Source organism: Mastacembelus armatus, chromosome 4, assembly GCF_900324485.2.
Source record: "Mastacembelus armatus chromosome 4, fMasArm1.2, whole genome shotgun sequence".
NCBI lineage: Eukaryota > Metazoa > Chordata > Actinopteri > Synbranchiformes > Mastacembelidae > Mastacembelus > Mastacembelus armatus.
Window position 1 is genome coordinate 19,214,436 of NC_046636.1, and position 15,799 is coordinate 19,230,234.

The 15,799-nt window shown below is 36.9% G+C and overlaps 1 protein-coding gene across 5 annotated transcripts in view; it reads left to right on the top strand.

Moving 5' to 3' along the window:
• lpp (LIM domain containing preferred translocation partner in lipoma) overlaps positions 1-15,799 on the top strand; it is a 145,990-nt gene that overhangs the window by 62,756 nt on the left and 67,435 nt on the right. For 4 of the 5 annotated variants that reach the window (XM_026304850.1, XM_026304848.2, XM_026304849.1 and 1 more), the window contains one exon: positions 4,841-5,040. The exons of the other annotated variant lie outside the window; for it this stretch is intronic. In XM_026304850.1, coding sequence (XP_026160635.1) covers positions 4,845-5,040 — 196 coding nt within the window. In that variant the 5' untranslated portion in view covers positions 4,841-4,844. The remainder of the gene's footprint in view (positions 1-4,840; positions 5,041-15,799) is intronic. 5 annotated transcript variants of the gene reach the window in all.

Genomic DNA, 15,799 nt, shown 5'->3' on the forward strand with positions numbered 1-15,799 from the left:
AAAGGCCAGATATAGGCCAGTCTTAGTCTTAGTGGTCAAATATCATATGTAGAGTGCAGAAACAAAACAAAGTAATAATATTATTATCTTAACCGAATCAAGTAACTATGCATAATATCTAAGATGTGACTCATAGATATGAACTTACAGAGAATAATCAATTGACTCTTTAGTTTCCCTCTGCTCTGGGAAGCGTTTTAGTGTTGTTTAACTCATTGGGTTGGTTTTGTGGCTGCAACTTTCATGTTTTAGTTCAATCCCAACACGCTGTTCAGTATTATATTTGACCACAGCATGTAGATGTTATAAAAACCCTACCCTACCAGCAGCAAACAAGAGACACGCAAAGTTTATTTAGCAATTAAGGACGAAAGCAGACGAAAGATGAAAAAGTTGCGAGGCATGTCAGTATTGGCTTATGTGGTTCAGGTGGTCATGACTCCAAATAAAAGCTAAAATGCTTCATATCTCCTGGTTGTGTAGATAAGCCACTGTTTGTTGATGGCATCGCCACTGAGTGTTGTTAAATCCTCATTCCTGCTAGATCAAAAATTAAGGTTTGCTCCAGTGTGCTAAAGGGTTACAAGTGGTTTACTTCAGAATAGCATATATCACCCTATAGTGTTAACATCCTAATAGCCCTCAACTTACAATGAAGTAGTTCTTTATCAATGAGCAGTAGTTTAATGTTTGGTTTATATATATATGTGTATATATATATATATGTATATATATATATATATGTGTATATATATGTATATATATATATGTGTATATATATGTATATATATATATGTGTATATATATGTGTATATATATGTATATATATATATGTGTATATGTATGTATATATATATATATATATATATATATATATATATATATATATATAACATAACTATATCGGAAGACACAACTCTTCTTTATATGGTATAAACACCTGTACTGGGTTTTTGGCTTTATTTTAACTTCTAACAGTTGTATTTGTATCTTGGTTCCAAAGCTTCTGAGTAAAACAAGAAAAGCCCTGTTATAAGAGCAGTCAGTGACTCAGAGATTTTTGGTGCTTGGGTATAAAAGAGAAGATAACAGAAAGAAGTAGAACCTAGTGGAGTATTTTAAAAGCATTATACTGAGCACATCAAGTTCTGTAGGTTTGTGTATGACTTGTGATTCAACTTGTGATTCAACCTGACACCCAGAAAGATTTGTTAGATAGCATGTCAGGCTTTCCTCAAAATAAAAAAAAAAATAAAAAAAATCTCTGAACCCTGCCATTTTATGCCAGATTTCACTACTCTCGGTGGTCCTCTTTGGCTGGTTTTGTTTGATAGTTTCCTTGGTGGATATGAAAGATTAATGCAGCAGTAACACCTGCAGCAGTTCCTCAATGACAGCTGTAAAAGTGCAGCGGAACAGCTGTGAGAAGACAGCCTGACTGCCATGCCCCCATAAAGCAAACTGTTAAACATGGTGTCACAGCTTTGTGAGTCATCTTGTAACTGTCCCGCAATCAGAAGTGACTTTCCTTTCATGAGCCTTCGGTATGGATTCAGCCTGTTTTCTGACTGCATGTGTACTTTCCGCCTATTTCATGCTGTATGCCTCACTCTTTGCATTGTATGTGTGTGCAATCATAGAGCTCTTCTTGTGGTGTGTTCACTTCTTGTGTGCGTGCGTGTGTGTGTGTGTGTGTGTGCGTGTGTGTGAAGGAGGGGCTTTTACTTTTGTCAAAGGCAGTGTCATAGTTGATAGAGAAGAATAGTAAGCTAAACCCTAATTGACCTTATTAAATTATAAGATCTCACAGAAGTTATTGTAAATAAACAAAAAGAATAGACTGAAACTCTTTTTCCTGTATGTGTTACACTGTGCCAGTTCAGGAGAAGTCATGTACATGTGATATGTAAAGTCCAGGGTGAAATGGAAACACTAAAACTGTGAATGTGAGTAGTGACATATCAGATGTGTCTCCTGTTACTGCTGCATAGACAGTCTGAAGTTGAACCTGGCACCAAAAAAATGTAATTATTACATTTAATGGAAGAAATGATAAACCATGACAAGTAGTCATTGTACACCAAAAAAACAAACAAACAAAAAAAAACAGGAAATTAGTGCAGGCTCTGTGTGTTCAAAATAAAATAAAATAGAAATTGACAAAAATATTTGTAATACAATATTCTTTTTCTGTGGATAGAAAAGGCATTGTGAGACGACATGCTGAAATGACGTGTAGTCCTACAGATGAAACACATGCTTATTAAGCCTTTTTGATACTGCTGAAATATCCTGTTGCTTTCAGATACGTATTCCACCTTATGAGAAGTTGACAGTATATGAATTATAACCCTGTTATGTTCAGATACAGGTCACATCCTCTGCTGCTGTGTGGCGTTTTACTCATCTCTTTCCCTTTGTCTTCTCTTCTTCAGCCTTGTGTCTGTTTTCTTTACATCTGCATTTCTCCAAAACCAACAGTGATTTATTCTCATTGTGCCCAACTGGTCACAGTTCATTCTTTTTTATCACCATAATACAAAAATACATTAATTTTCTTCCCTTTGGGAAACAAACTACAGTGGCCAGTTTTTTTATGAACCCAGAACATATTGAGAACTTTTCTAGGCCAGTTCTTCATATCGAAAGTAGTTTTAATGTCAATTTGCAGTCAGCAGAGAATGATTACGTGATTAAGATTTTACAGTTTAAATAGTCAAAGCAATTTAAATTCTTCATTCACACAAGTAATCTATGAATCACTAGAGTAATTATACACTGATGTCTACAATGTGTTGCGTTCAGGTGGTCCCTAAAATGGTGTATAAATCACTTGTTTTGAATAAAGTTTGAGTTAACAGATGTGCACTTTAGCGCCCGATACGCATACAGTGACATCCCACTGTGGATTATTTGCCATCATCAAAGAATGTAACCACACACCGAAACAGAAATGTTCCATTCAGCATGTCGTGTATTGAGTCTTACTCACACATGCTAAGATCATTGCTTCTTTTTTCTCTCCCTTTGATTTATCTTTTATTTTGTTAGCCATTTGAGCGTCGAGAAATGAAAGCATTTGCATTGAAAGGACAGGTGGGTGTGAGACACCAGCGCCGCGTCTGAATCGTAGCATTAAGAACGGAGAAAAATATCAAAAGTAAGAACCATTCAGACGGCAGGAGGAGCAGGGATTTGAGCAGATATTAAAAGATGATTGTGCGTGGGCTTTTCTGCTGTGCTCCGGAGGAAGAATGTAAACCCTGTATCAGTCAGATTGAGGATAATAAACAGCAAAAACATCAGAACACAGCACAACAAACACAAAGAAGGATGTGTGTGGGGGGGGGAAGCACGGCAATAAAAATAGTTCAAATATTTCAAGTGATTTCAGAATGCAGTGGTGAAATTCTGGATGTTTGTGTCCTCAGCCAAAGAAAGTTTTTTTTTTTTTTTTTTAAACTGTTGTGTTCTTTTCACTGTAACTGTATTAAGGACACACAAGTCGAAAATAAGTCATACTACTAATCGACTGTCTAACAGTTTTTATATTTCAATCTAATGTATTTTGTGCTAAAACTGAATAAATATTAAAAAAATTATGTAATGCATCTATATTTCTACATTAATTATAGATGTTCTGTCATTCCTCAACATGGATTTGCTCTTATTTTTGACAGCTGTATCAACACTAACAAATCATCGATGGTTACATCAGTATTACAGCATTTCTCAATACGTTTCTGCCATAGTCTTTTTGCTTTTAAAATACTTTGTTTTCACCGCTCTTTGTCTCACATATCACTTTTTTTGATTTGTTGCTCGTGTCTAGACAAAGTATGTGAGTAGAGAAAAGACTCAAAGTTCAAAGTGATATCCTTTCCACTTGAATACTTTGATACTTTATTAAATTGGACATATTACTACATGTCAGAAGGCTGTGTGTATTACAGTAGTACCTTGTTTTTTTTTTTATTTTACAAAATAACACCAGCTGTTGCATCTAAAGGGAAATGTGTTAATGCCGGTTTGGAATGGTCACACTTTAAGACAGGTGGTGTTTTAACTCTTCACACTTCAAACCTGTTTCTTGTGTTTTACGCGTGCAAGTGCTGCTGCACAGCATGGACAGATGGACGCAAACAGAGGCTCAAACATGCTGCTAACATGTTGCTCATGCCTCACCTTCCGTGCAGACGTGGCGCTATTTCCCTCCGAGCTGCATCACATCACACTGTCATCAGTCTGTCTCCATGCATGCCCCATTCGCAGAGCTGCACTCAGGAAGTGACAAAAGTTACCTTTACATTCGGCGCTGCTCATCAAAGCTCATCTTGTTTGTCCTTGAGGACCAACAAACACGATGAATACTTTTCCTTTCTTATAAAACATTTGCAAAGCCAATTTTTTCTCAAAAGTTAGAAACCTGCATTGTTTACATCTGTGTTTACTGGCCTGTAGTCGTCTCCTTCCCTGCTGCTGCAGCTGGTGCATTGCTGGGTTTTTTGGCATATTACCACCAACTGCAAATTAGCGAAGCAGTGTGAAATCATTGGCAGGAGTGTATATTGTACACACACAAGACAAAGATTTAAGTGCAGCTTTCTCTTCCAGCTTTGCCATCAGAACGGGGTTTCTGACAGAAATTCGGGATACAAGAAGCATTTTGAGTCACGCTGGGGCCTTTTAATAAGCCGTGGCTAGCAGTAGCAGTAGCAGTAATGTGTAACTGACTATATGCTGCAGAGGGAGCTTAAGAGGGGCTGTCTGAACCTGGCCATTTTATCATTTTTAACTGGTCATAGTTTCAGTTCTGATAACCTCCATCTTTCCTCTTCAGAACCATGTGGAACCCAGTGAACAGTAACGACCAGACAGGACAAGTGACTGCCAGGATGGAGACTACTCCTTCCTTGGGTAGTGCAAGTATCTCCATCTCCCAGCAGCAGGCACCCAAGAAATTTGCCCCTGTGGTTGCACCCAAGCCCAAGTTCAACCCTTACAAACAGATGGGAGATCCCACGTCCCCTGACGCTGCAGGTAGAAACACTGAATTACTCATATCAAGTAAATTACAAATAAACCTGTGTCACCAATTTAGATATTATGTAAAAATATGAGCCAACTAGCACCTTTGCACAGAAAACATCTACAGCTGAACAGTTTCTTCGTCATTCATTTTATTAACATGTAATTTGCATCTCGAAGTCAGTGTGTGTTTTTTACATATTGTCTGTTGCACTGACCATTTTTTTCCGCATTCATGTTTCACTTCTGCTTAAATGAACTCTCCACTGCTTTCATGCAATAACAAGTGAATCAGAGTATAATCATGGGTTTTAGTTTAAGTAATACAGCAAAAAAGCTCATCAGTAAAATAAGGGACTGAGGCCTGCAGTATACTTTATCTGAACCTCACCACAACTTCCAGAATCAGAATCACGTGTAAAACTTTAACTCACAGTATCACAACTCACAGACAACTCCAAACCTGCTCTGTAGTACAATATTTCTTTTTTTATGCCTCTGAACATTTATTAGCCAGAGGATCTAACCCTGCAAATTAATAATTCCAGATATTTTGGTGAAGACCTGCTTGATGTAAGCATTATTATATTTGCATTGGCTTTATATTGCCTCACATAGCCCTTAAAATTTTTTTCCATACTCAATGTGAAACCAACACAAAGCATTACGCAAGCAGCTCACAGCACCTTCGGCATAATGCTAGTAAAGCCGCCAAATAGATTTCTGTTACCTGCAACTTTTGTCTAGTTGACAAGTACCGGTAGGTGATTGGCCTTGAGATCTGCTAACTGATGGGCTCTTATATCATGGCTTTATTTTTCTTATTTGATTTGTAAAAAATTTTATTTAAACTTTAATAAAACAAGAACATATTGTCAGGTCAATGTAATAGTTAGACACTATTTGTTAATCTCTTAAACCTGGACCTCAACGGTTTCAAGTACATAGATGTAGGTATTAATTGTGACAGAGGTCTTGTTGCCTAATTTCTAATAAAGACATGGTGTAAGTACAGCAGTTTGCACTTGTGTGAGTTCAGGAAGTTTTGTGTTGTCTGCTGTTTTAAGTCCCTTGGGAGCTGATGGTTTGTTTTTCAAAAAAGGTGCTAGTACCAGTTAATATGCAATAAGTACAGTTAGTAAACATTTAGGACTATAGTTTTTTATGCATAACTTATTTAATCTTTCCTTTCACTGTGAAAAGGTTACAGTCTGGCGTTATTCAGTCTTAGGTTTAAGTGCACGAACACGGAGGCTGTGTCCTGCAAACCATAAATCTGTCTGTTTTATGTGAGACAGTTATGACTCCACAGTACGACAACTGCCTTTATAATCAGCTTTGATGAGTAATATCTGTTAAGAGAGAGGCTCATATTATAAGATCCATTGTTTTCTCTTTAAAAAGACTTTCTATTAAGACCCCTAGCAAGAAATAAGTAAAGAAGCGGAATGTGTTTTTGTGTTTTATGCTTATATGTTTTTGTTCAAAAACATACATACACTTTTTGACCCAAAGAAACAATAATATGACAATTTATGCAATCTAATAACAAATTAAAATTTTCATTTTAATAAGAGAATATTTTAATTGGAAAGAGAAAGACCGGAGAACTGTTTGGAGTTACTGGCAAGAACTCTGAAAACTGAAAACACCTACACAGTGCTACTTATAGGCGTTTTAAAGTTTGCACATGCTCAAAATGACTCTACTGCACCATTGGAAAACTGTACACAACCTGGCGTTAATAATGTTTTTAACACTCAGTGCAATATTCCTAAAGCTCTATTATTTTTATTTTTTTAGTCGTTTGTTATTATTATTCAGATTCCACTTAATTTTAGAGTATGATACACAGAAAATTTAACACACCTTAATCCACCTTCCCATCTGGTATATGTTTTATAATATGAACATTATGCAAACGTCTACCCTCAAACCCCCTGGAGAGCCGTAGATTTTCAAAACACGGGAAACGGTTATGAAATTCGGCAAGCAGCGAGCACTCTGTCAGGCTAAAAACACTGCTGTCTGTAGGGGTTTGTGGTTTGAGTTGTGGACCTGTCTGCCCCTCCAGATGTTAGTTTGTTAAAGCTTGTTCTTAGATGGCGGCTTTTTGAGCTCTGTTCCCCGCTGAGAAAAACAAAAAAACAAAACATCACTTTTTTACAGGCGCCCACATTGTTAATTTTAGTTTGAAAGTCTCTCGCCTTTGTTGTTTATTGAAACCGCACTTGGATGATTGACCTTGTATTAGCAGATGGAAAAACGCATATCAGACAAAAATTATTATTCAAAATAGGAGTTTTAAATACCTGTCTAAAGGGGGGTGGTTTGAGTTATAATCCTTCATTTGCTGATACCTATGGTTACTGGTGACAGTGAAAGAATAGATTAAAAATGACAATAATAGCATAGAAGCAGCTTTTGATTGAATGAAAATCTAAATTATTTTTAACTTTCAATCTGTGGTTATGATTTTGGGTGTGAATATTTTGGTCTGGCCTATAATGAAAATGTCCATTTTAAGCCTTGTTGGATAAATTGACCATTGTGCACAAACATTTTTACATCACCATTTAGTGCATAAACATTATCTCAAATTCCATTGTCACTGCTGAATAGATGAATGAGTCCTAGTACCATTAGTATCAAGTTTTACCTCTGGCCATGTTGTATAGTACCTATTGTAAATCAAAAGATTACATGTTCATAGCTGTCATTATTAAAACCTTGTAATTCCAAGATGTCCTTTTGCTACATAATCCAGACTTTACCACTGTCTCATTTTCCATAACTAATCATTGTGCGGTTATTAAGAGGATTAATGAACAAAATAAAAGGGGTGGAGATGCTGTACATTTGCGGATGATATAATTGTTGTAATTTGAAGTTTTAACTTTTATAAATGTAGTATTATCAGAGCTATGTTGTTAACATTTCATGACCTCTGTGACCTGAGAAAAAGCTGGTAATCCCACTTTATTTGTTGTATCACATTTCACTGTGGCAATAATGTGACAGTAATAAACTGAGTGAAGCTTAGAATTTTCTCTTTTAATTGTAAAGACTCAGTTAATGTCACTTCTAATGTTGATTGAATTGGGAAACATTAATGAATTATTATCCATCCGTTTAAAAACACCTTGCAGCTGTTGTCATGGTGTCATTTAACATGGGCTTTTTGCTGCTATTGTAATTTCCTTTAGTTTTGCAGAACATTTCAGTTGAAATTTAAGGTGATAAACTATTATTGCTTTTGTGCCACAAATGCATTATTTTTCATTAAAACATTAAATCTGATAATGACAAGTGATGGCAGCTTGCTGTCAGTACTTTAAACATGCACACATGTAAAGCCATCACCAGACATCTCCACTTGTCAAACGATAAGTCGTCTTTATGAACAGATTATCTGGGTTTCTCTCCATTTATGTATTTAATATCTTTCATATAAAATGTGGGGTCTGTCTGCTGTAAAATTGAGGATTAGCATAAAAATTAGGGACAAGTCAATTTGGCACAGCGCCTTACTGTGCCCCTTTTGTCTAGCAGAGGCCAGTATCAAGGCTGGAATGAGCAGTCTGAGGCCATGCTTATTGTGTGGATAAAGAATGCTGTTGAAGCGGGGGGGTTGTTATCTTTAAAACCTGTGTGCACAGTTAGTGAGATCTGCCCTCAGTTTTTTTTTTATATGGAGAACTTGTCCTGATTAAAGCCTGAGGAGGAAGAAATGAAAGACATATAGGTCTCAGACTGTGACCCTCCTCTCAAAATCCCTTACAGAAGATCAGATCTTAAGATTTAAGTTGATCTCATGTGTCACATGTGCTGTAGAAATGTCAGGCGTGATTGCTTTATAAAACATCATTTTGTCATGTAGGCCTGCTGGTACTTCAGTTTTTTTTCTTTTTTTTTAGGAAGGTTCAACTTAACTATGAAGATTTTGTCTGGAATTTTAAAAAGACAATTACATGGATGTAAAGGTTGTGTGGTTGACATCAGGACCAACTTCACAAAATACTGTAGCAGAGGAGAAGAAAATATCATTAATAAGTGTATACCATAATGCAACCCAGTGCAATGTCTCTGCAATAAAAACTACCTTTCTAGAGCATGTTATGCTCAGTTTTGTTAAAACAGTGCTGACAGTAGTGTGCCATTTACTGTTTGCTGTCACACTTTGAAAACAATTATGAAGCTTTTATGCTATTGGTAGGTGTATGACACCCATTGTGGCACAAGTTGGTCTTCTTTGAAATCCAGAGCACCAAATCTTTTAGTTTTATAAGACAGACTTCACATCCCTGCTGTATGATAATGACCATCTTTCTTCCTTGACATCCTGGTTAAAATGTTTTGAACACGTCTCTGCGCTGGATCCGTGTGCAGCTGTCTGCATAGATCAGCACATGCTGATGTGTTGATGCCTAGCTTGAGCCTGCTCAGAGCTCTCTGGCACTTCTCTGTTTTGATGTAAACTATGCATGAGAACAGTGTTAAAACGTGATGTGGGGTGCAAAGGTCATTTTCCAGAAACCCACTGAATATTCAGTTTCTGGCGACTCTGATCTGCTTGGTTTTCATGTCACTATGGCTTTTTGATTTTGTCGTTCTAGTTCTAGTCATTATTTTCAAAAACTGCATAATTTTTCCAGTGGAATTGTTGTTTGATTCACTCCTTGTGTTTTTGCTGTAGCAGTATTTCAAGCAGCAGTTTCAAATGTCTGAGAATGATTTTATTCAATTAAGTGGGAGGTTTTGTCTGCTATGAAGTGAGTATATAGATTCATATGGTGTGACCGAGGACTGTAAGGCACCTCATGCAAATGAATCACACTGTAATGGGTCATTGTTAGCAGTATTATGATATGAAGTGATTAAAATCTGTACTTTATCTTGCACAAGCCTCCAAACAGTGACAGTAACTTTCCTTTTTCTCATGACTTCTGGCGCACGATTGTCAAACTCAGTAAGTTTTGTTGGGCGTTAAGCATAGTTAAAGTTAAACATCTGAGAAGTGCTGTTTTCATTACAAAAAAAACTTTCAGACTAAGTTACCAGAAACCTGCTAATTGTTTGCTCAGAGCAGTTTAAAAATGTTGAACATGTGCATAAGCTGTTTTTATTCCTCCCTGCTTGACTGGCCAGAGGCAAACTGACTACCGGTTGTTATGTCAGAGTCCCTCATGGGTGTCACCAGGAGAATTTACAGGAAATCCACCAATGAGTGTGTAAGTGTCCCCATGGAAACCACAGGCGTTTGCTCTGAGCATAAGACCACTTCTTATCTAAGCGGAACGCATACCCTACCTACTTGTTGTATTTTGTCTGTAGTATGTGTAAAGTGTGTTATATGAATTGGTTAATATTTGTTTGCACATACAGTGTAGCCGTTTGTTAGCTGCTGGTTGTGCTTCTGATATTTTGTGTTGCCTGAATGGGACATTTCACTTCTCTAAATCTCACCACCATCATAAAGAGGGTCATAGAGTTATGAAAATAATTTTCTTCACATCCTGTCTTTTCAGAGTGGTGGCTCCATATTTAAAGGAAGTTTAAATGCTGAGTAAATTTTAAAGGAACCGAATTTACATATGGGGCTTATTAGTCTTCTGTTTGACTTCATGGTCTCTTTTGTCACAAAGAGATATTGCTTGATTATGTTCAAAAACCTGGTCATACATATGTTCTAATAAATTATAGGTATTCATAAGCTATATAGCTTGACATTGATATTTGAGTTCTTAAATCCAATAACAATGGGTTTTAGTATTGTCCTCTATGTTAATGTTGTCCTGAGATCACAAATATTTGGTTCAGACTGATGCTGTCATCTGGAGTCATATATCTGTAGATAGGCCAAAAAAAGGGTTTGAAATACTGCTTAGCATCCATCTGGTGCCCCAGCAGTATTAGTCATTGCTTAGTCCTAACTACCTTTGACTTTCTGAGTTGAAGCTACTTATTGTAGTTTGCGAGCATCCACTGTCTGAGTAGAAAACAAACTGTAACAGATCTTCCCAAATACCGTAGCTGTGTTTATTTGCACATAACCACCACTATGTGGTCTTGATGAAAAAGGGAAAAAAGGTCTCGTCTAGACAGTAGGACAGTAATGCACAAGTGACAGCACAGCTCAGAGAACTCAGTCAGTTCCTGTGTTGGGAAACACCTAGCAAGAACACTTGAAGCTTAGATTTTATCCTCTCAAATACATCCAAAAATAATTGAAAACTATGCTCAGTAGCTGCTGTATTACTATTCCTTAAATATACTATTTCCTTAAATCTAAAAAGTGAGGATAGGTCAAATTTAAGTATGATTTTACGGGCCTCTTTAAATTTGTTTTTCAAAATAATATGTACAAAATAACTTTGAGTGCTCACTGTAGGAAAAGCTTCTGTATAGTGAGAGTGATTTTAGCTCTAATATATAACATTTTGTGTTCTTATATTTCCTGTTACCAATATGCTATATATCTGGTATAAGCTTGTATTGGCAGATACATGTGTACCTCCCTTTCCAGTTTTAACATACTGTGTACACAAACCAAAAAAATACCAAATTATGTTATCCCATCGACATTTCTTTGATTAAGCTATTCGATAACATTCGAGTTGTTGCACTTAACAAGCCCAATAAAAGGGTTCCCCATCAAAAAGATTGGGACACCTAATAAATTACATTAAGTATCTATTATATGTAAATGTCATGATGATATTTACCCTGAAACCGGACTTGTTACAGTAGCTTGGGAATCCCCTCACAAGTGTGTCATTTTAATGAAGCCATAAGTTAGACACAGCCTCTGACACTTGTAGTTCAGAAGAACTGGCTAAGTTTGCAGGAGACTCTGAGCGTGGCAGAGGCTGCTTTGAAAGGTTTCATGTTGTGAAACTGGCTGAGTTTACACAGCAGTGTCTGTCTGCTGTGACATTTGACTGCCTTCATTTACTCGCTCTGTTTATAAGAAATGACACCAGAGCTCCCTCTCCACCTCTGATGAATCACATTTTCACTCACCAGAAAACCTCACTAATGTCACATTTCAAGACACAAATTTTTCAGCCCATTTATTTTTCAAATGCAAAAAAAAAAAAAAAGGCCTGCTCACCTTTTTCCACAGCATTTGTTTCTGTGCTTTTATAGAAAAACATAATCCCTCTATTGTTCCTGAGCTGAATTTCTTCTCCAATGGGAATTCTCCTTAGGAATAGCAGAAGCCAATCCTGGTCTGCTGCTTTACACTTAAAACAAGTACATCTCCATAGACCTCAAATCCCTCTCTTGCATCTCTAAACCAAATGAAGTCATAAATCACACTTCTATACATATCATGCTAATTAAGAGCAGGGCTCAGCTGCTCTTCTCCAGCAGAAGATGGAATAAAGTGGTCCATAATTATGGCAAAACAATGTGCTCACAACCACTGCCACAGCACATTGGAACGGGTATGTGGAGATAAAACGTAAAGTGATAGGACTTTAAACTTTTTGTCTGTTTTCATATATTTTTCTCTTTAATAAAACAGAGCTACTTTGTTTGTCCGATTGTAATTTATTTTAAATACGGATTACTTATGATTTGCACAAATACAACAAGACGAACAGGTTCAGGTTTTAGGGGTCAGGTACTGTACAAAAAAAAAAAAAAGTTGTCCTATGAAATGTGTAGACTCCACCTGCTCTTTTTTTCTTTTTTTTTTTTTTTTTTTGGCACTAACACACAACAGCAACACAAGCTTTCGACAATAAATCAAGTTTAGATTGTGGGAGATAATTTATGTTCCGTGCACCCAAACACAAACAAATGTGGTGTGTTGTGCGTGTTGGGATAGGACCAACTGCCCCTGCATATGGGGATTCTGCAGTTTCTGTTGCAAATAGTTTCTTTCACTGAAATGTTGGCTGCTTCATGGAAAGGTGGTAATTTTCAGTACCAGGCATTGTCCTTAAAGGACAGATGGCAGCTGTTTACACACATGTAATTCTGATAATATCGTACATATGTAAATCTGTAAACATATGCTAAATCTTTAGCTTTCAATCTTCTTCCCCCATGGAACATCAGATCCTTATCACAGAGCAGAACAAGGGTCACCTGCAACCATCAAAGTTTGTTTTTACCTATTTCTCATTTATGTATCGCTTTGTAAAAAAAAACCATATTGTTTTACAGCAATTACACATATGGATTGAAGTGTACAAGTTTCACAGTTGCCAACAATTAGTCATATACAGTACTCGATGTGTTTGTAAATGTGTCACTTACTTGAAAAACAAAGTTTAATATTAGTCCCGGTGCCACAGCTGGATCCATCTCCACCCTTTTATCATCGCCTTAACAATACTCCAGTTCCCGATAACCAATTATACCTCTTATGGCCTCTCAAATAACTTTAATCACTGATTAGGATTCCTTGTTCACAAAGCAGCTACTTAAAATTAATTGCTCAATAAAGAGAGGGGAAGTTGTCGTATTAAGTAGGTGTTCCTGCTGCTTCTCTCATTAGTGCTCACTTGGAGCTTTCAACTCCCGATTGTCACAAATGGAGCCAGCTTCATTCACAGCACGGAAGCTCTTCTCACTCTGCCTCATTCACGCTGCTTTAAAGCTTGACGGCATAGGTGCTGCACGGAACAGACAGCTCAGACTTGTGTTGATTTTGAGTTATTAGAAATAGCAGAAATATTGGAATCATATAGGTGACGCACATGGGCTGCAGTTTCCATTCAGAACGGCAGAGACCCGGGATTCGATTTCCAGTGGTGGTGGCTGTTCGTATTTTTCAATAAGCACAGGTGGCTGAGTTTAACAGCAGGAACACAGGGAGGGACTGGGAAATGGCATATATCAACCCATCCCTTGAATTACATTAATCATTAATTTTTAATTCCTATGGATCTTAACAATGTTAACATTAAACATATGTGTTGTCACTGTCATTGTAGTTTAGAGAAAAGAAGTTTAGAAAAACCTGGTAAAAAGAGGTAAAGCGGTAAAATAGAGAGGAATCACGGGTGACATTTCATTGAGTACTTGTGTTTGTATTATAAATATTTTTAATGCAATTTCTTTATTATCTCAAGTTTATTTATTTATTTATTTTTTCGTCTGACACATTTGGTAATATTTAAAACTGCCACCATGCTCTGGAAAATTCTGGTTATTTTTAAACTGAAAATAACACCTTTCTGTTTTCATGCCTGTTTGCTCTCACACTCACTTTTTTAAGGCCAGTCTTTAAGTCAAATATGTACAGATACTGTTATTTAAATAAGGATAACAAAGGGAATTACCATCACCAGTCCAAATATTGATAGTAGCTACAGTAGTGCTTGCTTACAGTCTTAATAAATGTAGTAAATATGTTATTGCGTCACTCTGGAGGTTTGTGTTTGGCCAGTCACAATACTCAACACAAAATCTCTGCCCTAATAATATCCATCAAAGACTACTATGGGTTTCTGTAGGGGGGTAGGGACTGTTCACAGGAACCAAAACTGGAACTGGGTGCCTACAGTCATGGAAATCCAGGTGAAATTACCAGGTTCCTGAAAAGGTTCCTTGAATAGTTTCTGCAGTCAACTGGGGTCACTTGACAGCAAATGTGCAAATCAAATGTACATTCATTATTTTCAGCTTTACGTTGGACACAGCAAAGCGGATACAGAAATCCTGGTTTACAATACCAAGATGAACGGAGATGTACTACAATGATATACTGTAGGTGCTAAATAAGTACATTTAAAAAAGAATAAGGAAAGGACCTGAACTTTGTAAACAATTCTTGGCGGTGCTTATGTATTAGTATATACAGGTGGAAGAGTGCAACATCAATTTGAAGTTACATAACCAATAATATATGTAAGAGAAGAATGAAAGCTGCCAAAATGACTATAGAACCTATAAGAGTGAAAATATCCCAAATGTCACTGTGAGTTACAGCTCTGAAAGTACTATATCTACTTTTTGCCTTTGGTAATTTGAGCTCCAGCAGTGCTGCAGCTCTCACCTTATAGCATTTTGCTTGATAAAGCCAATATAACCACATTTAACTTTTTGAATCTTTGAATCTCTATTTAAAAGGCCCTTAAAAGATCTTCTGATCACTAGTAATGTCATTTATAATGAAAGGTGTTCCCTTTTTATAGAGGAAGTTTGAAATGATGGAATACTGTGAGCTGTAACATTGGATGTCCCTGAATCAGCAGCAAACAACTTCAAGGTTGAAGGCGTTTATCAGAGAAAACAGTTTTGCTTAGGACTACAGATATACAAACTACCAGCAATGGTGGTTTACAGTATCACATTAACACATTTCACTCCTAAATCATTGGCGTTATGACACATACTATGACAATAAGGTCGGGGGGGGGGGGATAACCAGCAAGATCCTTTCAGCAAAGATGCTTAGTGACCCTTGTTCCAGCTCCAACTCTTTGCTTTCCACTGGGCCAGAGAACTCTAAGACATTTTCAACAAAACATGCATCTCTGAAACATTTACAACGCTTGTGTTTCCTGAAATGATAAATCCAAAACATCTTTGATGTTCGAGAGAAATGTACATGTAACTTAATGTTTTAATTTTCTGTAAGCCACAAGTTACAAGTGAATTATTTTCTGGCAAAAAAAAAAGGATCTGTACGGGAGCAGAAGGGGAGGGAGAACCGGGGCAGAGCCTTGTTGTCAAGCAGCATATTTTATTTTCTCTCCCAGAGGTTTAGAGGAGCTTTTGCACTCTGGAGTTTTAGCGGAGGTCACAAGGT